Source organism: Sinocyclocheilus anshuiensis, unplaced genomic scaffold (assembly GCF_001515605.1).
Source record: "Sinocyclocheilus anshuiensis isolate Anshui unplaced genomic scaffold, SAMN03320099.WGS_v1.1 scaffold1625, whole genome shotgun sequence".
In the NCBI taxonomy this organism is placed as follows: Eukaryota; Metazoa; Chordata; class Actinopteri; order Cypriniformes; family Cyprinidae; genus Sinocyclocheilus; species Sinocyclocheilus anshuiensis.
The window spans coordinates 164,184-188,219 of record NW_015539802.1 but is presented as its reverse complement, the minus strand read 5'-3'; the positions used below and the strand labels follow the sequence as shown (position 1 = coordinate 188,219).

The following is a 24,036-nucleotide window of genomic DNA, read 5'->3' as shown; positions in this document are numbered from 1 at the left end:
TAAGTAAAGATCATGTTCCATGAAGATATTTTGTAAATTTCCTAATGTAAATTCCTAATTTTTGATTAGTAATATGCATTGCTAAGAACTTCATTTTTTACAACTTTAAAGGCGATTTTCTCAATGTTTTGATTTCAATCAGATTCCAGATTTTCAAATAGCTGTCAAATATTGTCCTATCCTAACAAACCATACATCAATGGAAAGCTTATTTATTCAGCTTTCAGATGATGTATAAATCTCAATTTTGAATAATTGACCCTTGTGACTGGTTTTGTGGTCCAGGGTCACATATATAAACTTAGGTTAAGATATATTCTCTGAAATTTTACCTAGTACAATTTTGCTCCTTAAACAAAGTATTATTCTTGTTTTATAATGTTTACAGGAAAACAAGACGAAATACTGCTCAAGATTTTTTTCCCCCCACTGTGAATGAATATGCATGCAAATCATGATGTTCTTCTGATCCTGAAGACTGATCTTGCATTAATTAATATTTTCAGTTCAATATGGTTTTGGATATAGATTTAAATCATTTATATAAAGTCAAAAACCATGTTTAACCCACCACAACATATCAAACCTTAACTGATTTTTTCACTGAGCAGGAGACTTTTACTCATACAAAAGAGTTTGAAACCGCACAGCAACACTTTCCCCGTCCTAAAGCTGAACATAATGTTGAACGCTGGGTTTGCTACACAATTAACATGAACCTAATACAGACAGATTAAACACTTGGCGACAACTGCATCAAGCGCTTACAGATACTTGATAATGCTTGCAAAGACTGCGGCTGTGATTATTACAGTATATGATGTGGCGATCAGCTAAGCCAGCGCAACAGATAAATGACAACTGTGATGAGCGTCTGAAAAAAAGAAAAAGAAAAAGAAAAAAACGGACGGTTTTAACCATCTCTTACATCCAGATCCTCAGGATATGTAGCGTTGGCAATGTTGCTACAAATCTGAAACCAAAATGGAGGTAAGCTTTACAAAGATGTTAAAATTGAGTAAGTCATCTTAGATAAAGTCAATAGCGTAATTCAGTGTGGCTTCATCACACGTGAGTGGGTCAAACCCAACTGTGTGCAACGTCTGCAAGAGATACTGTAAGGTGAGGAGTGCACATGCTTGGTGGAGGATGTGAAGGAGTTTTTATGGCTTTATATTTGTGTTCGTGAGGAGGGCAGTGGTTTTGTGTGTAGTGTACAGTGGCAGTACAGGCAGACTGTATTTTGCATTGATTAGTGGTTGAGCCTGTAGTGTCAGTGAACAAGAACTGGTGGAAGCTCTCAAACTGGTGCCACATAGTTGCCAGGGAATGTTCCAAAAGCTTGGGTCCTCTCAGACGTACCTGGCAGGAAAAGAAGAATATAAAGTCATTTAAGCAAGAAAACTTGTGACATAAAACAGCTACCACTTTGCTAGCACATTATGGCAAATGACAGTACTGTAATGTGAGAATTGGCCGAGAGAGGGCAGCACAGGGAAGGGCTTTGCACTGAGACCACACTTAAAACCTATAAAAGATACATCTTTCAGTTTTGTTATAGTATATTATATATCATATTATCATATATTACTTTTATTCATTAAGGATGCATTAAATTGACAAAAGTGACAGTAAAAACATTTCTAATGTTACAAAAGGATTTTAATTCAAATAAATGCTGTTCTTTTGAACTTCTTACTCATCAAAGAATCATGAAAAAATTAGTGCAGTCAAACGATTAATCGCGATTAATCGCATCCAAAATAAAAGTCTTTGTTTACATAATATAGGTATGTGTACTGTGTTTATTTATTATGTATATATAAATACACACACATTCATTATATATTTTGAAAATATTTATATATAATATATTTACATATCCTACATATACATTTATATATTTTATATTATATATAAATATGTTTCATATATAAACATAACGTTTTTTAAATATATACATGCATTTGTTTGTATTTATATATACATAATAAATATACACAGTACACACACATATATTATGTAAACAAAAACTTTTATTTGGGATGCGATTAATCGCGATTAATCGTTTGACTGCACTAGAAAAAATATATTTCCACAATTAAGCAGTACTGTTTTCAACAACAATAATAATCAGAAATGTTTCTTGAGCAGCAAATCAGCATATTGCTATGTTCAAATATTTCCATAGCAGTCTTTTAGTGTGTATTTGTATTCTATATAATATTCTATATAATACTGTAGGCCTTAAATATTATTAATGTCCATTTCAGACTAACCTGCCCCTATAATTCTGTACAACTACGCTAAAATAACATCAATAGTTTTAAACGATTGAAGTCAATTTAGCCATTGCAACATTATAATTAAAATATAATTACCAAATGTGAATTTATAATATGAGGTGATAATCAATATAATCAATATACCAATATATCATTCATTCCAGTGGTTGATCTCTTTACAAAGTCAAACAGACCTATCCTGTACTATATAAGTGGGCAGTTTTTGGCCAGAATGAGCTGTAAAGAGAAGCAAACTTAAAGGGCCATTACCTACAAACCAGCCGTCATCACACTTCTCTAGGACCTGAACGATATCTCCTTCTCTCAATTCCAGCTCGTCTCTATTCTGGGGTTTATAGTTGTAAACCGCTTTATACCTGAATGCAAAGAGAAAGAGGGAATGAAAAACAATAACAAATGGTCAAGAGTGAAAACTGTAGCTGGATTAACCCTAGAAGTGTATTTTCTACATTCTTAAAGGGACTGTTCACACAAAAATAAACATTCTGTCGTATTCCGTCACATTCTTTCATGTTCTAAACCTTATGACTTTCACAAGATGATTTAGTTTACTTAACTACTCCTTTAATCAGTCATAAAACTAATAAATGATATTTCTATGCTTGCTTGAATTAGACCTATAGCAACGAACGATGTCCTGAATACTCACGGTTGTCGTGAATAACCCGTGTTCACAGGAGACTGTGATGTGGAAGGAATTTTAACCTCTGCATTGGGCTGTGGAGATTGTGTTCTGGTCCCATCCTAAACATGATTGTTGTAGTTTTATTTATTTAGATTTTCCCCCCCAAAAAATATGCAATATGGCTCAAGTGTTCGCACTTATTCATGGCAACATTTTTTTTTCCCTTTAACAAGTTTTTATGCTGTTACTTGTGATTAGCTGATATAGATTTTTCACTTTTGATCCTTACTGTGTGTATAGTATAACTGAATGAAAATGCATGAACTACACAAATAAAATAGCTTAAAATAAATAAACATTTATTTACCACAATACAAAAATATTCTACCATTCAAACGTTTGGGGTCAGTAAGGTTTGTTTTCTTTTTTTATGTTTTTAAAATATTTGAAAGAAGTCCTTTATGCCCACCATGGCTGCATTTATTTTATAAAAATGCAGCATATTAATTTTTAATCTCATACAATTACATAAAATTATAATTAATATAGTATACAATTAATATTGTGAAATATTATTACAATTTAAAATAACTGTTTTAATGTCATTTATTATTGTAATGCAAAGCTGAATTTTTCTTCAGTCTTCAGTGCCACATGATCCTTCAGAAATCATTCTTATATGCTGATTTGATGCACAAAGGGGAAAAAAATCTTATTATTATCATTGTTGAAAACAGCTGTGCTGCTTTATATTTTTGTGGAAACTGTGAAACCCCTTTTTTCAGGATTTTTTTTTTTTTTCAGGATTTCAGGATTTTCACTTTTGATCAACTTAATGCATGCTTATTGAATAAAAGTACCAATTTCTTTCAAAAAGAAAAAAAAAATCTTACTGATCCAAAAACTTTGAACTGTAGTGTTTAAATAAAATTACTAAAATTAAAAGCACATAATGCCACAATGCAAAAACATTCCACCATTCAAAAGTTTGTGGTCAGTAAGATTTTCGTAACATATTTGTAAGAAAGTCGCTTCTGCTCACCAAGGCTGCATTTATTTGATCAAAAATACAGTAAGAGACTGTAAAAGTAATATTTTGTAACAATATATTATTACGGCTTAAAATAACTGTAATCAGCAAATGCTGATTTGCTGCTCGAGAAACATTTATTATTATCAGTGTTGACAACAATGTTAACAATGTAAAAGGCCTTACTATCACTTTTTTTTATCAATTTAATGCATCCATGCCAAAAAAAAAAAGTATTAATGTCTTTCAAAAAAAAAAAAAAATCTTACTAACCCCAAAATTGTGAACTGTACTGTACAAATAAAAAATACTCAAATTTGATAAAACACTTATCTGCCACAAAATATTCACTAAAGACATAATCTGATTAATAGGCCATACACATAGATAGGTAGTGTTGTTAGTCTACACAAACCTGTGTGATGTACGGAGGGTGCGAGCTGGTGTTGGCTGGCAGTCCCGGGCCCTGTGGAGATGTCAGCACATGATTGGAGGGAGACATGGGTGATCGGGTGTCCTTTTTCAGTGGGCTGTGAGCGTGCAGCGATCTGGTCCGGTTGTTTGTGGGCGAGAACAGGAAGTGGTTTGAAGGCTGTTTTGGGGAGGTGGGCTGTGCGTGTGACAGAGGGGAGCGTGATTGGCTGGAGTGTTTGTGAGGTGAAAGCTGGGGTTCGGGGGAGCGTGACAAGGGAGACAGAGGGGAGTGCTGTGGTCGACCAGGGCTGAGGGGCTCTGGGGTAAGAGTGGGAGAAGATGGAAAGTCATCGCTGCTTTTAGTGCGGGGCATTTTGTTGACCTGGACGTAGTTGATGGGGAAGATTCCACTGCGGCTGGTGCCGGCGATACGCCCCTCCAGCCAGTGATCATCAACACGCCTGGTGATAGAGATCACCTCGTCCTGAGACAGAGACGACAGAAGAAAGCTGTTTGGTGGCAAATACCACGGTTCTCTGGAATACTTGCTTCTGATTGGTCAATCGCAGCATTCCGTGGTTGAATATTTGTGTATAATGATGTTAAGCTGTAAAATTTGCAGTAATTGTCTGTAATTGTTCCAGGCAACCATTATCCTACATATTTGTACTAGTTAGGGCTGAGAGCTGATTCCAAAAAGAGTTTTTTACATGTCTGAGCATTGCCCTAATTACCAAACTCAAGCCTTAAAGCAGCGGTTTTCAACCTTAATGACTCTAAGGCCCCCTACTGTCTACGACAATATTCGAAGGCCCCGTGACTTTTTCAAGTGGTTCATGATTTACTCGACAAGAATTAAGAATAAGGATTTAAAGGGGTCATGAACTGCCTGTGTTTTAATTTGTTCTGTTCTCTAAGGTCTACTTATAATGTTATCAAGATTGCTACATTAAAAAACATCATAATTTTGAAGTAATAGGCTATTTTCTGTCCTGTTTTTAAGCCCCCTCATCAGAACGCTCTGTTTGAATAGGCGTGGTGGATTGTAGACTCTGAAGTAAACGCCCACTGCTATGATTGGCTAATAGTTATGTATGTTTCATACAGTCTACGTCCTTCACAAATGGACGCTGTTAACGCATAAATACTCAGTACATATCAAACGATTTGTTTAACAGACAAAGCAATAGTGATCACATAATAAAAACAGTTACTTGCACTTGTGTGTTGCAACATTACTGTCGGATCCAATATAGTTGGGACAGCATCGTCTTTTTATTATTTTATTAAACAAGGCTTTGATTATGCCTTCTTTGTAAATGAATCCGCGGTAAATTGAAGTGAACAAAGGACTAAGTTCTTACTGACGCGGTCTGGATCTTCGTTAAAAATAAAGTTTACTCTTTCCTAACATTGGGATCAGAAGGAAGGCGACGTAAACACTGTTTTTCCACAACTTGGCACTGCACAGCATCTTGTTGTTTTCAGAGCATCTTTATGATTTGGTTTCTGAGTGGACCTGCGTTCACCTCTCTCGTAAACACTACATGCGCGAATCAGTGGGCGGGGCTAAACAGGCAGTGATGTAGAATTGGTGGGCGGGGCTAAACAGGCAGTGATGTCGAAGCAGGCGTTGATCTTTTTCTGCGAAGGCTGTGTTTATCCGCACTATTACATCATAGAGTAGAACATTCCACAAGCTGTTTTGGCAGACTGCCTACAATATAATCTGTTTTCAGACTAACCAGAAAGTTTTGAGTTCTGAAACTTACAGGATGTTTTTTTATAGTACAATGACCTCTTATGTCAAAAGATCAAGGGACTTTCAGTTTCTCAGTTCATGGCCCCTTTAAGAATATAACATTTTATACACTAAGATTTATATATAATATGGTTTTATTCATCTAAATAACTTTTCTAGGTCTAGAAATCACACTTTTAAAATTAGGCTATTTCATATGCAGGGTTTTTTAAGACTGGGGGAATACTTCAACAAAGCTGTTCTTGAGGGGGGTGAATTTAAATAATATCTCGATTTTTTTAGTTGTATTGTCTTATTTTAATTTAATTCTGTTTTTAATGTAGTATTTATACTGAAAGTCCATGTAACCTGAATGTAACCAGAAAAACTGCATAAACTTTGCAATGACATGAGGGTGAATATATGATGACAGTAATTTCATCATATATTCTGTTCAGTCCGTCGAGGTCAGACATCCGAGAGTGAGAATATGAACACTGAACACTGCTGTTTTCTCACTGCTGTCATTTTTGCTGTGTGTTTATACTGTTACTGTGAAGAAAGCATGCAGCACATATTTACATATTAATCTAAACGCCGCTCTCAGGGATGTTCACTAACAGTAAAACCGCTGCTAAGGAATTTCGAACTTCTTTTTACCCCCTAAGCGAAAAACGAAAAAGAAGGCCTTTACTTAACTGATCAGTGCAATCCGTCAAACCGTGAACACAAGCACACCATTTAAGTCAATAAAAGAAGTATATTCATTTCAAACCAGCCACAAATTAAAGAGGTTTCCACCTCAGCTCAATTAAGAATCAAGAAAATTAGTCTGGAATGTAATATTTTATGAAAATCAACTGTACATAATCGATTTGTTGTAGTATATGTTGCAGAAGTGCAGTGTATATGGTACCTTTCTGAAGGACAGTTCCACAGGCAGGTCTGCATTGAAGTTGAACAGGGCTATAGCCTCTCCGTACTCCAGCACCTGGATGGTGGGAGACTTTATTGGCATGGGCTTCTCTGTTGGAGGAATAATCTGAAAAGAAAACATAGGAATGAGTGTAAATGAAAAGAAGATGGTGTGAAGTGTTTCATTTGCATATATATGGGCATACCTCCACATAACTGGTGGGAAAGATCCCCACTCTCCCATGATGCTCTCCTTCATACCAGTTGGCATCCACTTGCCGGTGTATGTACACTACATCACCTTTTTGTAAGGTCAGCTCCCTATGGATGAGAGGTTTAAAAATAATAATAATAATAATTTTTATTTTATTGCAGTGGTATTAATATGGAAGCTTGTTTCCACCGCTGACCAAAGTGCAACTTTTTATCTCATAATTCAGACTTTTTATAAAGTCAGAATTACGAGATATAAACTTGCAATTGTGAATAATAAAGTCAAAATTGTGAGATATAAACTCTCAATTCTGGCTTTTTTTCTCAGAATTGCGTGATATAAACTCGCAATTGCCAGTTATAAAGTCAGAATTGCAAGATAAAAACTCACTATTCTGACTTTTCTTGCAGTTGCAAGTTTATATTTTACAATTCTGACTTTTTTCTCGCAATTCTCACTTCTTTTCTCTGAATTGTGAAATATAAACTCGCAACTGGGAGTTATATCTAAAGTCCAATTCTGAGGGGGAAAAAACTATTTTCTTACAACTATAAGTTTACATCACACAATTCTGATTTTATACTGTAACTCGCAATTCTGAGAAAAAAAGTCAGAATTGTGAGATAAGAAGTCAGTTACCCTTTTTTATTTTTTATTCAGTGGAGGAAACAGGCTTCCATACATTTGCAATGCTTTTTGTGTTGTATCAGATTTTCCCAAATCCTTCATATACTGATCCCAATTCTGCAAATAACTAGGAATAATGAAATCTGTGTTGTGTCTTTTGTTTCGACTTACTTTGGTGACTGTGCTTGGAAATTAAATTTGGTTCGCGCTGCTTTCATCTGTGTAAACAAACATGCTTTCTTTCAAATATTTACTTTCCATTCAAACCTCAGAGCAGAGAAAAATGATCAAATACTGTACCTTTCTCTCTTCTTTCTTAGGTGGGAAATCCATGTCTGATGACATTATGCGATCTGTAGAGGAAAGTGAAGACCAGAAATGAGATATCGGCCCATAATATATCAAAATCAAAAGCAGAATTGTGTCTATTGCTAGCTTGCTATTATTGGGTGTTTATTCATCTTTAAGCACTTTTACGTCCAAGGGTGAAGGATGTGGTGATCATGTGAAGGATCTCTTGGTTATCTTGACTGCTGAAAATTAAACTAGGGTTTCTGTGCACACTGGCTTTTAAAGGGGTCATATTGTTCTTTTTACCAGCATCATATGACCCCTTTAAAGCTATTTTTGTAGCTGGATACTTTACTGTCTTATGTTGTTACATAATCCACATATTTGAGAGGTTTTAATGAGGGGTTTGTAGCCTGTCTTTGATCAGTTGATGTTCTATGTCAGTTGATGTCATTTGTAATAAAAATATCTGAAATTGCTATTTCTTGCTATTTTAGGCGATTCTTTTCACGAATATTTCAAATCATGTTAAGTCACAACAGTTTGGAGTCAAACTGTTAAGATTTTTTTTTTAAGAAATTCGTATTTTTATTCAGCAGGGATGCATTTAATTGATCAACTGTAACAGTAAAGACATTTATAAAGCTACAAAATATTTCAATTTCAAATAAATGTTTTTCTTTATTAGCTTTCTATTTATCAAATAATCCTGAAAAAATGTATCTCAAATTTATTCATGTATAAAATATTAAGCAGCAAATCAGCATATTAGAAGGATTTCTGAAGAATCATGTGACTCTGAAGGCTGGAGTAATGATGCTGAAAATTCAGCTTTGAATCACAGGAATAAATTACATTTTAAAATATATCCACATACTGTATATATTTGCAATAATATTTCACAATATTATACCATTTTTACTATATATTTGAAGAAATAAATGCAGCCTTTTTAAAATAAAATCTTACCAACCACAAACTTTTGAATGGTAGCATATATTATTGAGGGAATTTGGAGAATTAATCAAATTAATTTCTGTTGTATCTTTTTTTGTTGTTGTTTTTTTTGGCTCAATACTGGTTCATCGGGCCTCCAGCTCTGCACACGTTATTGTGTTTGCAATGGCAGAGTCTTTTTCAATTTATCTCCAGGAAAAACAACTGGATAAATCTAAGCTGCAATCAAGACCTCCATCCTGCTGCTTGTTACACACTTCCTGTCCTGCTGAACAGTGATTGACTTCATTTGTTTTTCTCATTTCACAGAAATGTGTTTACTTTGTATTAATTGGAGGGAATGAGAGGAGAGGAGAAGAGTGGCAAAAAGCACAAGGAAACAGGAAACACAGGCGAGGAGGGGATAGGAAGATGACTATATCTTACCATCAGCATGCATGAAGTTCGCTGTTGTGCCCTGCTTTACAGCAGAGCAGGGGATTATGGGATAGCTGGAAAAGAAAAACAAAATTATCATGTGACAAATTTAGCCCAAATACTGTAGATGCAGAACACTGAAGTAAAAAAACAGCAAGGGTAAAGTTCATAACTTATGATATGCTTTCACGTTTTTGTAGTTTACACGGAGACGATAAAGATAGCATTTTCAAAAACTTGCACTTTGAAACCTGTTTTCAAAAGTTTGTTTTCAGGCCCCCGAAATGCTGTTGTCATATACTGTAAATGAACAGCCAAAACACATAAAAATGTTACATTTTTAGTTGAAAACAAATTTGTGTAAGCGCCCCTTAACATGATTCCTCAAAATGACCGGTATTAGTTTCCAATAAGGAAGAAAAATAACAAGACATTATTATTCTTCAAATAAGATCTTATCATTTTCCTAAAAATCAACGAGATTTAGTGAATGAATGAACAAATTCTTAGGTTTTTCTCCCAAAAAAAAAGCATGTGAGGTCAAGCATGTGAGTAAAGACCGAGACATCCTCGATTTGACCACACACACTTAGACATAAACACACACACACTCTGACAAATACACAAACACATGTACAGGCACACAAAGAGCTCAGCATGGGGTCGGGTATGTGGGCCGCTGGCCAAAGAGTCAACAATTAACCAATCAGACGAGGAGACAGGCCGGGCATGTCATATGACCTTAATAAGACAGCTAAAACAACAGAGAATCTACTGCATGTGTCACATTTCATCATCATTAATTACACTGATTCATTATTAGATGTTATTACTGCAAAACACACTGCGAAACTACTTTACCCCACCTGCTTCATATAAAGGAAGTATAACTTCTAACATGAACTTCTATCCAAATTACATAAAAGCCATTCATAACTGCATAACATATATACAATTAATTAAATTAATTTAGCTTTAGATTAAGACTGACCCCAAAAGTGCATTTTTATTTAAAAAATAATAATAATTTTAAAAAAGTATGTTTATTAAGGTTTGTCATTTTTGGCTAACTTCTAGGGACATAGTTGTTTCCAAAGTATAATTAAGTCAAGTCTAAGGCTTACCTGTTTTCTTGTCTGTTCTCTTCTGTTCTTGTGGTTGCTGTGTTGGTTTTAGCTCCCTGTAAATAGAAATGACAATTTCATTCAGCTCTAACACACATGAACTCTCTCAAAGACGCAGTTAAACAGGAGCATTTGGGAGCAGCTCGAAGGCAATCTCACGAGGCGGTGACCGTTCCTGCACTGAGAGCTGCACGGCTCCCCTGGGTCCTACACTCCATTTATTCTGCTCGCATTGTAAATGTGAATCAGATGGAACTGCTGATGTAATCAGCTAACTAAGATTTCCACAGTTTATAATTCACAAGAACAGGGAGAGCCATAAAGCTTTAAACAATTAAAGGTGCAGTATTCATTGATCCAAAAGCTAATTTTAGATTAAAGGAATAGTGTGATTTTAAGTGAATAGCAATTTAAATATGTGAACATGAATCATAAATATGAGTCTGTTTTTCACATAAAATAGGTGGGGATTTTTTGGTTAATTTTTGAGCTGTGACTGTTTTAGTGTCCTTTCATTTCTATTGTATTGAATAGAGCAACAATAACTTATTTTGTATTCAAAGAAAAATACAAATGAAAGCTTGAAATAAGATTTGAAAGTTTGAAATAAAAATTGAAGTTTGAAAAATGTTTTTAAAGAAGTCTCATATGCTCACCATGGCTGCATCTATTTGATTAAAGTAAAAACAAAAAATATTGTTATATATTATTACAATTATTAAAATATTAAAATTATTATTACAATAAATAGAACATATATATTATTTACATTATTAAAATAAGTATTTTCTATTTAAATATATTTTAAATGTAATTTATTCCAGTGATGGCAAAACTAAGATTTGAAATTAATACTGAGCTGAGAAAGAAATTAATACTTTTACTCAGAAAGGATGCATTAAATCAGTCAAAAGTGACAGTAAAGGCATAATATTACAAAAGATTTCTATTTCAAATAAATGCTGTTCTTTGAACTTTTAATTAAGCAATGAATGAATGAATTTAAATTGATTAAAGAACATTGATAACTATATTAAGAAATGTGTCTTGAGCAGCAAATCAGCATATCAGAATGATTTCTGAAGGATCATGTGACACTGAAGACTGGAGTAATGATGCTGAAAATTCAGCTTTGCTTCACAGGAATAAATGACATTTTAAAATATATTAAACAGAAAACTGTTATTACTGTATTTTTTTGTAACTGTTTTTACTGTATTTTTGATCAAATGATATTTGGTATTGGTATTGCCTTGGTATTTGGAAAGAAATGAAGGGCAACTGATCATTTTTGGGTGAACTGCCCCTTTAAGAATCACAAAAAGAGAGACATTGCAAGAAAAGCATCAAATAAACAGAGCTGGGATATAAAGAGCAGACACTGCGCAGGTTGGCGTGACTCAAACGAAAGCTCAGCAGTGGGCGGCTGTTGGGCATGACAGGAAGTGACAGAGAGGATCAGCATGCACAGCTGTCAGATCAGAGCCAACATCCAGCAACCTGAAGCACACTGACAGGACGATAACATAACAACGGTGGCCAGAAACGCAGAAAAACTCTTTGACTTTTTTTGGCACAACAAGAGAGAGCTTAAGACTAATACCTTGTCTGAAGGGTGTGGAAATTTTAAAGAAATCAGTGAAGCCATAATGGATGACTAAAGTCTAGCTAGAAGTCCAAAAGATTTAAAAGCCATTTAGAGCGACTGATACAGTACGCCAAATACAACTTCACAGAACTCTGTCTTATCTAACTGCCGTGTCTCTGTTTTTCTGTGACCCTCACTCTCTAAAACTTTGAAGAAGGTATTTGTTTAGTATTTGCTGGGCAAAATTCAGAACTGAAGTGAGTGTGTGTTTGAAATGAACAGGCCACAAATCACAATAAATTAAACTGGAAGTCCAATTGAAATGACAGGAAGACTTGTGAAACAGTTTAGTTATTTAAAATATTCATTTCAAAATATATAAAAAATAATTTAATTGAAATATATTAAAATTGACAAGTTATTTTAATTGTAATTAATATTTCACAATATTACTCTTTTTACTGTATTTTTTTTTATCAAATTAATGCAGCCTTGGTGAACATGAGACTTTCAAAAACATTAAACTTTAACCCCAAACTTTTGAATGGTAGTGTATGCATAGCATATCATTATATGAACTGAACTAGACACAGATGTGCAGTAGGAGATCATAGACAAATAAAGTCTGGTTTCAGGGAGGTGCGTGATAGAGGATTTAACTGTGAGTGTGATGTGTCAATGGGAGGGTCAGTACCTCACCCCTGCCTCGCCGCTGCTGCTGCTTCTGTGACAGTTTCCTCTCCAGACCACGAATGTCTGAGTCCAGCTCCGCCTCAAAACGGTTCAGCTCTGACACCAGCGTCGCCTGCACAACAGCATGACAGCCAGGTGACACATTGCAAATTATGTGTTGATGTGGTTTCACATGTTCAAATGTAATCTGTAACTTTGACAGTGTGAAGATCACAAAACATTTGGAAATTCTTTGAACACAGCATAATGAATGATGATAAATTGCATGTCCAGTATTTTCATCATTCAGAAGAGCAGGAAAAGAATCTGCCTTCATTTATTCAGATTATGCTGATTACATAAGTATATTACAACAGCATGAAAATACTGTATCCTCTTCAAACTGAAAGCTTAACCATAACATAGACTTTTAATCAGGAAATGATGTGATTGTACACTGTAACAAATGCACTTTTAATAGTAGGCTATTGCAATTATTTAAAAAAGAAAAATCCAGAATTCTGAATTAAGAAACATACAGATTGTCAGAAAGTGAGATGTGCAGAAGTATGTCAGACACTCACCTCTATGGATGGAGACTGGGATTGAGGTTTCACTGGGCTGTAATATGAAGGCAGCTGTGACTCAGACCTCAGAGACTGAAAAACAACAATAGTACAATATCATTAGACCACATTAAACCATATTGTATTTGAGCTAGCTGTCAAGGGAATATTTGTCGTTTTCATTTAGTTCAACTTGATGTACAAAAAATAAACTAAAACTGAAATTAAAATGAAAAATATAAAATAAAAACTAATTCAAAATATTAATAATAATAATAATACTATCTCAATAAGCATGTTTACATGCACACCAATACACTTTATAGGATGGTAAGATTCACCAATTCGTACCGGTGCATCGGCATAAAAGTTTATTTTAAAAGTGTGCATCGGATGTTGCACTCTAAAAAATGCTGGGTTGTTTCAACCCAATTTTGGGTCAAATATGGACTAACCCAACTGTTGGGTTAAAAAGTTAATTTAAAAATGTAACCAAAATTTAACCCAACAGTTGGGTTAGTCCATATTTGACCCAACATTGGGTTGAAAAAACCCAGCATTTTTTAGAGTGTAGCATTAGTATTGCGATGCATCGTTTCTAACATATATTCACGATTTATTTAGATATAATTATTAGTAGATGCGCTACACTTTTATTATTTATTATTTTGTGACCAATATTTTATATGTAGATTGATTTTTCCTATCTAAACTGTTTCTTAATCAAAAATCGGATCGCACTGCATCATAATAGAGATTAATCGTATCACATCGCATTGGTAGCTGCTTCATATGTATCTTTAATGTATCGTAATGTTGGCTATGCATCAAGATATCGCATCGGCCTCAGTTATGGAGATGCCCATCCCTAATATACTGATAACTGCCAAAAATCAGTTTATTAAAATAACCCAATTTACTGCTTTACGTGCAAATCAATAATCTGGCAATGCATGTAAACTGGGTTTATAAAACTGTATTAAAAATCAGGTTATTTCCTGGTGGTAACATGAAAACATACAGTAAGCATCCATGTGTTCTCCTTCGAGAATTCTATTTATTATGTGGGTTGTGATGTTAAATAAATCATTAAAAAGCCCAGAATATTTCAAAATGTCTAGCACAGACTCATTCTCCTCTAATATTTGAGGTTTCTAATACTGTAACATTTCAGCTACATGAAATGAGAACACATTTTTTGTCATTTCTTGGGTTGACACAAAGTCAGAATTTAGGATTCATTTCCTCCTTGCCTGCCACTGTGGCTGGATGTGCTTAAAGCTTTCCCGTCACATATCACACAAGCATACTTCAAAAAGGCGATATATCGCAGGTTAAGGTGTTTACATGCTGGGCAAAATCAGGGTAATGGGCAGAAATCTAGCTATGTCGACTGGTTTAGGCATAAGCTGATTATGACCATAGGCAAATAAAGGAAAACGGTTTAATGCGTTTACATGACCACACTCGTTGTCAGCTTATTAAGCATAATCAGTTTATGAATGTGCATGTAAACGCACTTAGTGATATTCAAATAACACTTTCTTTTTAAGACCTACAATTACAAGATACAGGTAAAAACTGAACACCATTTCATAACCAACTTAGGAGCCTATGTAACTATAAACCTGATGTGTTTGGCCTCATTTAATTGTTAGGTAAAGAGCAGACTTTTTGCTATTTTACAAGTGCTCCAGACAGGTAGTATCATGTGAAAAGCTCCTCACTCTCACATATCTTGGCAGCTAATAATCTTATTGAAGCCAAGTCAGACATCCAGAACCGTTAACTAACTAAGACAAGATAAGCGATGTCTTCTTTCAAATATGTTAACAAAATAAGGCTGTCTTTAGTGAATGAAGTGGAGATGACAGCTGTCACATTAAGGGAAAACAGAACGAAAGTAGAAACAGCTATAGACAACTCTACAAACTACGGTGCTGTTAAATCACACAAGCGGTTAACAGGTTTAATACGTATCACAAGACTGCCTTCCTTCGCACAGCTCCACAACTGGAGATAAAACAATAGATTCTTTTATTCTCGTATTCACACTGAGCTAAACATGAAGTCAGTCATAAACAACCAGGGGTCCTGACAAACATCTTAATCTAAGAATTTTCTGAGAATTTATGTTAACTAATATTAAGTGCAGTCTGAATATTCATTTCAAATGTATATATTTGAAAAGAACATAAAGCTTAACATGTCTTGTAGTTTTAAAGCTCTGATTTTTAGACAGACAGATGGAAGAACATTTCGGAATTTGAGAAGAGTGTCAAGTCGAGCCAGTTTTTCAGAATCTCGACAAAATCGAGTGATGATGACTATAACTGCTACGCATACACAAGCTTTTCTCATCACAATTTTCATTAATTAACATACAAATGTGCACAAACACAAATATGCACCTTAGAATATGTAATATGTACCTTAAAGGTGCAAAAGGAACAAGAGATGTCCCTTTAAGGGTAATGCTCCAATGACAAGTTGCGTTACCCCTGAAGGTACAACATTTATTCTGAGAGAAGTAATCACACCCCACTGTACCTAGTGATATATTATCCTCACATAAAAAGTGTTTTAATTTGCAAATTTGAATTGGGTTCAGTGTTTACATTTTATTATGTTTATGCATTGTAAGGAATATACTGAAAGATCAGTATTAACACTGTGTTTTATAGTTATTTGTGCCCGATTAAATTATTAAAGCATTATATATTAGATGTATTTAGATAAAGACATTATTCTTTTATTGAATTCAAGTATGAAACATCTACAAGCTCTCACTGATATGCCTTTATATGCTTTAAAGCCTATAGGGAAGCTGTCATCATCTCGTCCCTCAGATTCTGGCCAGCAGGACGGGCGCAACTACTTTTCCAAGCATCTTCTCATCACTCAATAGTTTATTTTAAAAAAGGCAGAAGTTTGAATTCAAAAATCCAAATTAAAGCACCTTGCATGAACCCTGACCTAAGTATAAGCATTAGTAAAAGTGACTAACTAACTAACCCACATACAAAATGCCAATAGACAGTAACAAAAAGGCTTTCAACAGACACAATAATGCTTTAGAAAACTGGCAATCTAAAAAAAAAGGGTTTTGTAGAACTGTAACAACGTGCCATTTGGATGCCTTTCGGCTCCGCTTTATACTACAATACACAAACCCCACCAGTCTTTTTGCGACAATATTTCTAGTTAAACTGCATGGAGAGGTGATGGTTGATGACAGCTTACCCGACTACGATCCTCTTCTGCTCCCTTTCCAGGCTCAAAGTCAAAAATACTCTTGGGTTCTGGGTGCTTCCCTGTGTCGCCCAGATCAGCCCTGCAACACACACACAGAGGCTACTTTAGTACGCAATCATTGTTGGTTCTTGCAGAAACAGATCCTAACCTGCCCAGTGTCTGTGTAACTCACTCTCTCTCTCACTCTCTCTCTGTCTCTCTCTCTCTCTCTCTCTCTCTCTCTCACACTGTCTCTGTCTCTCTCTCTCTCTCAAATTCAATTCAATTCAATTAAGCTTTATTAGCATGACTGTGTAACACAATGTTGCCAGAGCATTAACATATATATAACAACATAAATAACAACATAAATAATAATAAATAAAATCCATCTAAATAAATGAAAAGATAAAGTAAGTCAGTATGGAGTTAATCATGTTTAACATCTAACATTGTGAATGGCTAACACATATTTAGCAGCTAGTGCAGCTGTGTTGTCATCTTCTCCAAGTAAAAAGGGCATTTTCTCAGTATCACTAAGTTCAGTAAATGATGGGATCAGGGCTTCAAATCTGGGGAGAAATGTTCCCCTCACATTGTGATATTTAGGACAGATCAGCAGAAAGTGTTTCTCGTCCTCTATTTGCTGTAGATCACAGTGTCTACAGATCCTCTGCTCTTGCTCTGTCCATGTTTGTCTATGTCTTCCTCTCTCTATTTCTAAATCATGGTTACTTAATCTGTATTTGGAGAGGATTTGTCTTTCTTTAAATGGTTTAATCAATAAATAATTGGCAAATTTAGTGGTTCTGTTTAGGGTTGAGTAGCATTGGAGTTTATTTTGGAGGTCAAAGTGTATTTTTAGAGATTCATCATGAGTGTCTTTTAGATTTTTGTCAATTTCTTTAATAATGGCTTTGGGGCTGAAGCTGTAGTCAGTGAGGAGCTGGGTTTTCTGGACTAGCTGAAGAGCGAGCGTGTTTAGAGGATGAGATTCTGCTGAGGTTTCATTGGCGAGGAGGGCTTTATATCGGATTGAATCAGGATCAGATCTCTCTCTCTCTCTCTCTCTCTCTCTCTCTCTCTCTCTCTCTCTCTCTCTCTCTCTCTCTCTCTCTCTCTCTCTCTCTCTCTCTCTCTCTCTCTCTCTCTCTCTCTCTCTCTCTCTCTCTCTCTCTCTCTCTCTCTCTCTCTCTCTCTCTCTCTCACCAGTCGGGCAGGGCTCCGTGAGGGGTGAGGGTGATGGGGTCTGAGCGCCCGTCCTGCTGGCCAGAATCTGGAGGAGGAGATGATGACAGCTTCTCTGTTGCCATTGAAAAAAAAAACATTTTAATGAGAGATACTTCACATTATTATTCAAATTGAGAATAATTTCTTTATCTAAATATATCAAATACAAAGCTTTAACAATTTCATTGGGCACAAATAAGTGTAAAACACATACAGCAATTGCAGCACAATTCAGGCTTCTGTATGACTGAGAATTACAGAATATAGAGCCCAGAAATAAGTATAATGATTTCATATTAACTATTCAGCTACTCACTTTCTCTCCAGTCAAGCTCAGGCTCTGCAGGAGTAAAAACATACAAAGTTAAATTAGAAGAAATGACCCTAATATAGCTTTTTATGGGCAAATATTAGATGTTTAGAATGTTTGAATCCTTTATTTTGTATTTATTTACACAAAATAGTGTAGAACTGTATATATTAAAAAGTTTTGGTTATCCCTTATTTTAAGGTGTATTTGTTACAGTGTAATTATACAATTAAGTATTCAATCATATTAATTAACATTTACAATTAACATTCACTAACTACACAATTAGGTTTGTTAGCTGCTTGTAATTCTGCTTAAACTGTTATCACTATAATAAGTACATGTACTGAATAACAAGGAAACTGTAACATTTTATAAAATACTTCTATTTTAAATATATACAGTTTATTTTAGCTCGCTGTTCATCAAAGAATCCTGAATAAAAATGAAATAAAAATGTATCACAGTTTCCACAAAAATATTAAGCCACACTTAACTTATTTAGCAACTGTCTTCAAAACTGATAATAATAAGAAATGTTTCTGAAGGATCATATGACACTGAGTAATGATGTTGAAAATTCAGCTTTGCATCACAGGAATAAATTACATTTTAAAATGCATTCAAATAGAAAACCGTTTTTTGAAATTGTAATAATATTTCACAATATTACTGTTCTTACTGTATTCAATAAATTCAGCCTTGGTGAGCAGAAGAGACTTCTCTGAAAATATTTCAAAAAATCTTATCAACCCCAAACATTTGAAGAGTAGTGTAGATTATATAATATAGAATTTCAACATCATCTATGTATCAGTTATTGGCCATAACAAAAAAAAAAACAAGCAAATAAATAAAAAGCAACATGCCAGAATTGTATTATTAATACATCCCTATAATTAATTAACAACAAAATTATATAAAATATACATAAAACTAAAAATATACATTTAACTGTACTGAAGTTCAGATGTTTGGCTGCATCTTTATAGTCATTATCTAAAATCACACCAATATCTAGGAGCTGATGTGGTTTAGTCGTTAATCATATGAGCTTTAAGCAATAGGTTGCTGGTTAACACAGAGCAATCTATAAAACTATATCACCATTATAATCTCAATAAATCACAGGTTGCTCGTGGGAGAATGACTGTGTAATAATTGTACTGTAAGTCTCTTTGGATAAAAGTGTCATTTAAATGAACCACTTACTATACTATTTAAAGACCAGATACCATGGAAGATTATCACATGACAGCCAGCTATTAACTTCTTTCTTTCTATAAGCTCAGTAAGTCTGAGTTAAACCAGGTGTCTATGAAAACACACTGAGCAAATTGTGTAACGCAGCTTTATGTTGTTCATAATTACTCAACTACATCAGCTGCTGTTCCAGTTATTAAACTGCAAACTTCTGTACATTAATCAAGCGCAGGACTCTGGCCAAATATCCTAGAGGGCACTGTATACCTTACAGCAGCACCCCTCCACACGTCTGCTGCTGTTTCATTGTTTACAATAATAGTTTGTGCTCTTTACATTTTTATGACTTTGAAATCGTCTAACTCAGAAGCTTCACTGGTGAAGGAAAGGCACAGTGTGGTATCCTGAATCCCATCATGCTCAGCAAAGCCTATCTGGTTCCACTTTCAAAGGATCAATTGTGCACTTTCTCATTGAGCTCCACATGTGCTGAAAGGTTAAGCAATGTTCAAGAAATGAGGTCTAAAATTTCTAAGCCAGAGTTTGGCTTTATTCTTTCTGGATCAGTGCAGAATGTGACAGACAATAATGGAGAGGAATTTCCTCATTGTTTCAGAGAGAGAGATAGGAGGAGAGCACATACCCTCTGGTTTCTTGTGGATTTGTCTAAACATGCTCCTATACCAGTCCTTGGGCTTGTTTACGCTCTGGAGAAAGGGTTGGGAAAAAGAAAAATGCATTGTTCAAAATAAAAACAAAACATGCTGGCATAAACGGTGTACTAAATATTTGTAATCAATATTTTTGTCTTGTTTACAAGTAAAATATCTCAACAGAATTAAAAAAGCTTAACAAATAATTTAATAAAATTCTAAAAATATATCTTGATTTTAAAATATGATTATATCTTGAGCATATCTTGAAGCTTTTCATATGCTTTTTCTTGTTTTTAGCATAAATAACATGTTTAAATGTGTTAACATGTTTCAAACAAGACAAATAATTTTAATGGGGTAAGAAAAATAAACTTAATACAAGAGACATTCTTAATATCTACACCTTACAAAATCTTTCTTCTTGAGGTATTCTCATATTTTTATCAATATTTTGAGAAATTAGGTTTCATTTTTGTATTTAATGTTATATTTTCTGCTATTTTAGTTAAAGTTTCAATAAAAAATGTTTTTGTCATTATTTGTGTGTTGTTTTTAAAAAGTATATGTTTATATAGTATTTATTAAGTTTTATTACTGAATTTTTAGTTATTTTTAGTTATAGTTAAACTTGCTAAAAGAGCTTATATAAATAAATAAATAAATAATATATACAGTATATAAAGTGTATGTGTGTATATATATATATATATATATATATATATAATATTTATTATGTTATGTTATGTTATGTTATGTTATATTTTATTTAAATCATTTATTTAAAAAAAAATTTTATGGTTGTAGTTTTTAGTGTTTTAGTTGACTATAATAACCCTGCTTTAACCAGCACACTGTGTATTCACGGCTAATTTACGGATAACAGAAACAATAGCCATGGATTTCATTGTTATTTCGAACTGTCTGAAGGTGTGACACAGGAATGCATTCTGGGACTGCAGTGGTTGAGTGAGACTCACAGATCGGGATGCGATTGGCATGCCTGTCTCATCTACAGGACCTATTCCAGAGAACTTGATTAAGCGCTCCTCTCCGGTACTGGACGTCCTGGGCAACGTGGCAGAACCTCCAGTCCGTATCCCACCATTGGATAATCCAACTGAAAGACAGAGAGATGACAATTTAACACACATCAAATTGCATGAAATATTAATGTAACATATGAACATATAATATTTGCCAATTCTAATTTCAAATGTTCCAATTTCCTCCAATTCAAGCACAGAAACCTATAGTTACTTATAATCACAGAAAAGATACACATAGGAGTTCTTATGATAATTTAGTCAAGTAATATCAAAACGTATCAAAAGTTTTTTTACCATTTGTCTGAGTCGGCCCATAGTAGGATCCGAAACTCTGTGTTGTGAATCCACCTCCATTGACCTCTGCGATCTGATGGAAACATTATTGCACAGTCATATGACAATCATATTCTAATAGTGAATTAAAGAGTATAAGGTAAATAGGAAACATTAGTTATACTGTATATAACACATATATAACATCACTTATACTAAAAAAACAAAAAGTGTCCCAAAAAAACATGTCAATTGGAGTGATATTTGTTATCTAATGCAAATCAAGTCAAGTCTGCTTTATTGTCAATTCTTCCACATGACTAAAGAAGCTGTGTGTCGGGTGGGTGGGATCACCTGCAATGCAGAGGGCTTTGCGGGTGAGACGGGTGTTGTAAATGTCCTGGAGGGAGGGGAGAGAGGCACCAACGATCTTCTCAGCTGCTCTCACTATGCGCTGAAGTGTCTTGCGGCAGGATGCGTTGCAGGCACCATCCACCATCAAATGCATTCAAAGTAGTTTAATTGTTGAAATACTTAGCTTGGGGACACTATATATAATAATTAATAATAATTAAAAATTGAAATGAAAATAAAGCACATTTCAACTGTAAACAGGATTAGCATACTATAATTCTAAAAGTCCTTTTTTTAAATATTGCCACAAGGGGGCAGAACAATATAAGTTTGCGCACATTCAGTCCAAGTCAGCATGTAATAATGTCAAAGCAGTGTTATTCATTCATACTTTTTATTGTTATTATAAATGAATAACAAATATAAATAACAAAAAAATACACTTTTATTTTTATTTCAGTTTTAGTTATATTTTACTACTTCAGCTTATTTTATTTCAGTTAGTTGCCAAAGCAACATTTCTATTTTTTAAGTTTAAGTTTTTCATCTAAAATTACTATTTTATTTCTACTTTATTTCAATAAAAACACTGTGTCAGTGCTACTCAATCAAAGCCTAATGTGGAAAAGTTTCGTGTTGAGTTGAACTGAACAATAGATTTTAAACTACATTTTTACATACGAAAGTATGAGTAGTAGCATGTCCCTTTTAATGTTTCAATGTTTTTTTTATTATTATTTATATTTTAATTATTATTTACGTTTAAATTTATTGACCTAGAAAGCTGCAGAATCTGAATTTTTTCTTAAATATTGTCTTATCAGTTTACTGTATGTCCAGGTTTAGATTACATTTTGAATCCTAGATTTTCAGTGTGGTTTTAGACCTTTGGAACCCAGTGCATATGAATAATAAAGTTCTCAACACACATGTGGAATAACATCTGCAGCAGTAATGTGTTACGGCTGTGCTCTTGCCTTGTGCTGTGAAGGCGCAGGGGCTGAACTGATGTGGAATGGACTCGAGGGAGGTGTAGGAAGACCAGGAGAGATTACGACTACTTCCTGGGTCATATCTGGAGCCATGAAGTGCTGTCTGGATCCACTGCCGGGAAGAGCCTCGTCCGAGAAAATTATCCGCGAGCCATTAAGATGGTCATGCACCTCCACTCTTCTCTGAGAGAAAAAGAGAAGTTTTATTTCATTACCTAGAATCACTGTTGCCATCCATCTATCCATCCATTTTCCATACTGCTTTATACTCCACAGGGTCGTGGGGGGCTGGAAACTATCCCAGTGTTTTGAGACACAGTCATGTGGGAGACACCGTAAACAACAGGGCTCACACACATGCATGCACTCACTCTCACCTACTGTAGGGGCAATTTATAGTGTCCAAGTCACCTATGCCGAATGTCTTTGGATTATGGGGGAAAGCCACACAGACATGAGGAGAACATGCAAACTCCACTGGCTCAGCCGGGACTGCTGTGAGGTGACAGTGTTACCCACTGAGCTGAATCACAGTTTCCAAAGAAAAATATGCATAAGACATTGTCTTGTTCTCAAGAACAGGAAGTGAAGGTTTAGAGTTAGTTTTATCAGTTAGCCCCAGTTGTTTTATACTGTAACTACACCATTCTCTGGGCAAAAGGTTTATTCCTCTACTGATTACCCTTGAGAAAAAGAAGTGCATTTAATTGTACTGAATGTGCACTTCTAGTGTACTGTAGTATATATTTAAAATTGTACTTGCAGATAAAATAATTTTAATTAAATAAAATTACATAAGGGTATTTAAGGATATACAGTGCCTTGCGAATGTATTCATACCCCTTCATTTTTTTCACATTTTGTTATGTTGCTGCCTTATGTTAAACTGCTTTAAATTAGTTTTTTTCCACAACAATCTACACTCCATACACCATAATTGTCAAGCAAAAAAACAGGTTTTTAACATCTTTGCAAATTTATTAAAAATAAAAAACTAAAATGATTCCATTGCCTAAGTATTCATACAGAGGACAAACATCGCTGCAACACTCCACCAATCCAGTCTTTATGGCATGTGGCCAAACTCAATCCTCTCTTCAGGTAAGACACATGAAAACACACTTGGACTTTACAAAAAAGCACCTAAAGGACCCTCAGACTGTGATAAACAGAGAGAAAGATTCTCTGGTCTGATGAACCTCAATTCCAAGCATCATGTTTGAAGGAAACCAGGCACTGCTCATCACCTGA

At 34.6% G+C, this 24,036-nt stretch overlaps 1 protein-coding gene across 7 annotated transcripts in view; it reads right to left on the bottom strand.

Annotated features, from left to right (window-relative positions):
• Positions 1-263: 263 nt before the first annotated feature.
• LOC107683878 (vinexin-like) overlaps positions 264-24,036 on the bottom strand; it is a 55,191-nt gene continuing 31,418 nt past the window's right edge. For 3 of the 7 annotated variants that reach the window (XM_016479929.1, XM_016479931.1, XM_016479932.1), the window contains 19 exons: positions 22,771-22,968; positions 21,461-21,533; positions 21,098-21,237; positions 20,108-20,171; positions 18,268-18,291; positions 17,931-18,024; positions 16,731-16,821; positions 13,506-13,580; positions 12,944-13,054; positions 10,662-10,717; positions 9,547-9,611; positions 8,173-8,225; positions 8,044-8,090; positions 7,238-7,352; positions 7,033-7,158; positions 4,377-4,859; positions 2,956-3,050; positions 2,556-2,662; positions 264-1,362 (listed from right to left, as the gene is read on the bottom strand). In XM_016479929.1, coding sequence (XP_016335415.1) covers positions 1,301-1,362; positions 2,556-2,662; positions 2,956-3,050; positions 4,377-4,859; positions 7,033-7,158; positions 7,238-7,352; positions 8,044-8,090; positions 8,173-8,225; positions 9,547-9,611; positions 10,662-10,717; positions 12,944-13,054; positions 13,506-13,580; positions 16,731-16,821; positions 17,931-18,024; positions 18,268-18,291; positions 20,108-20,171; positions 21,098-21,237; positions 21,461-21,533; positions 22,771-22,968 — 2,079 coding nt within the window. In that variant the 3' untranslated portion in view covers positions 264-1,300. Of the gene's footprint in view, positions 1,363-2,555; positions 2,663-2,955; positions 3,051-4,376; positions 4,860-7,032; positions 7,159-7,237; positions 7,353-8,043; positions 8,091-8,172; positions 8,226-9,546; positions 9,612-10,661; positions 10,718-12,943; positions 13,055-13,505; positions 13,581-16,730; positions 16,822-17,930; positions 18,025-18,267; positions 18,292-20,107; positions 20,172-21,097; positions 21,238-21,460; positions 21,534-22,770; positions 23,275-24,036 lie in introns of those variants that run through there. The other 4 variants (XM_016479934.1, XM_016479928.1, XM_016479935.1 and 1 more) reach the window with 4 other exon arrangements.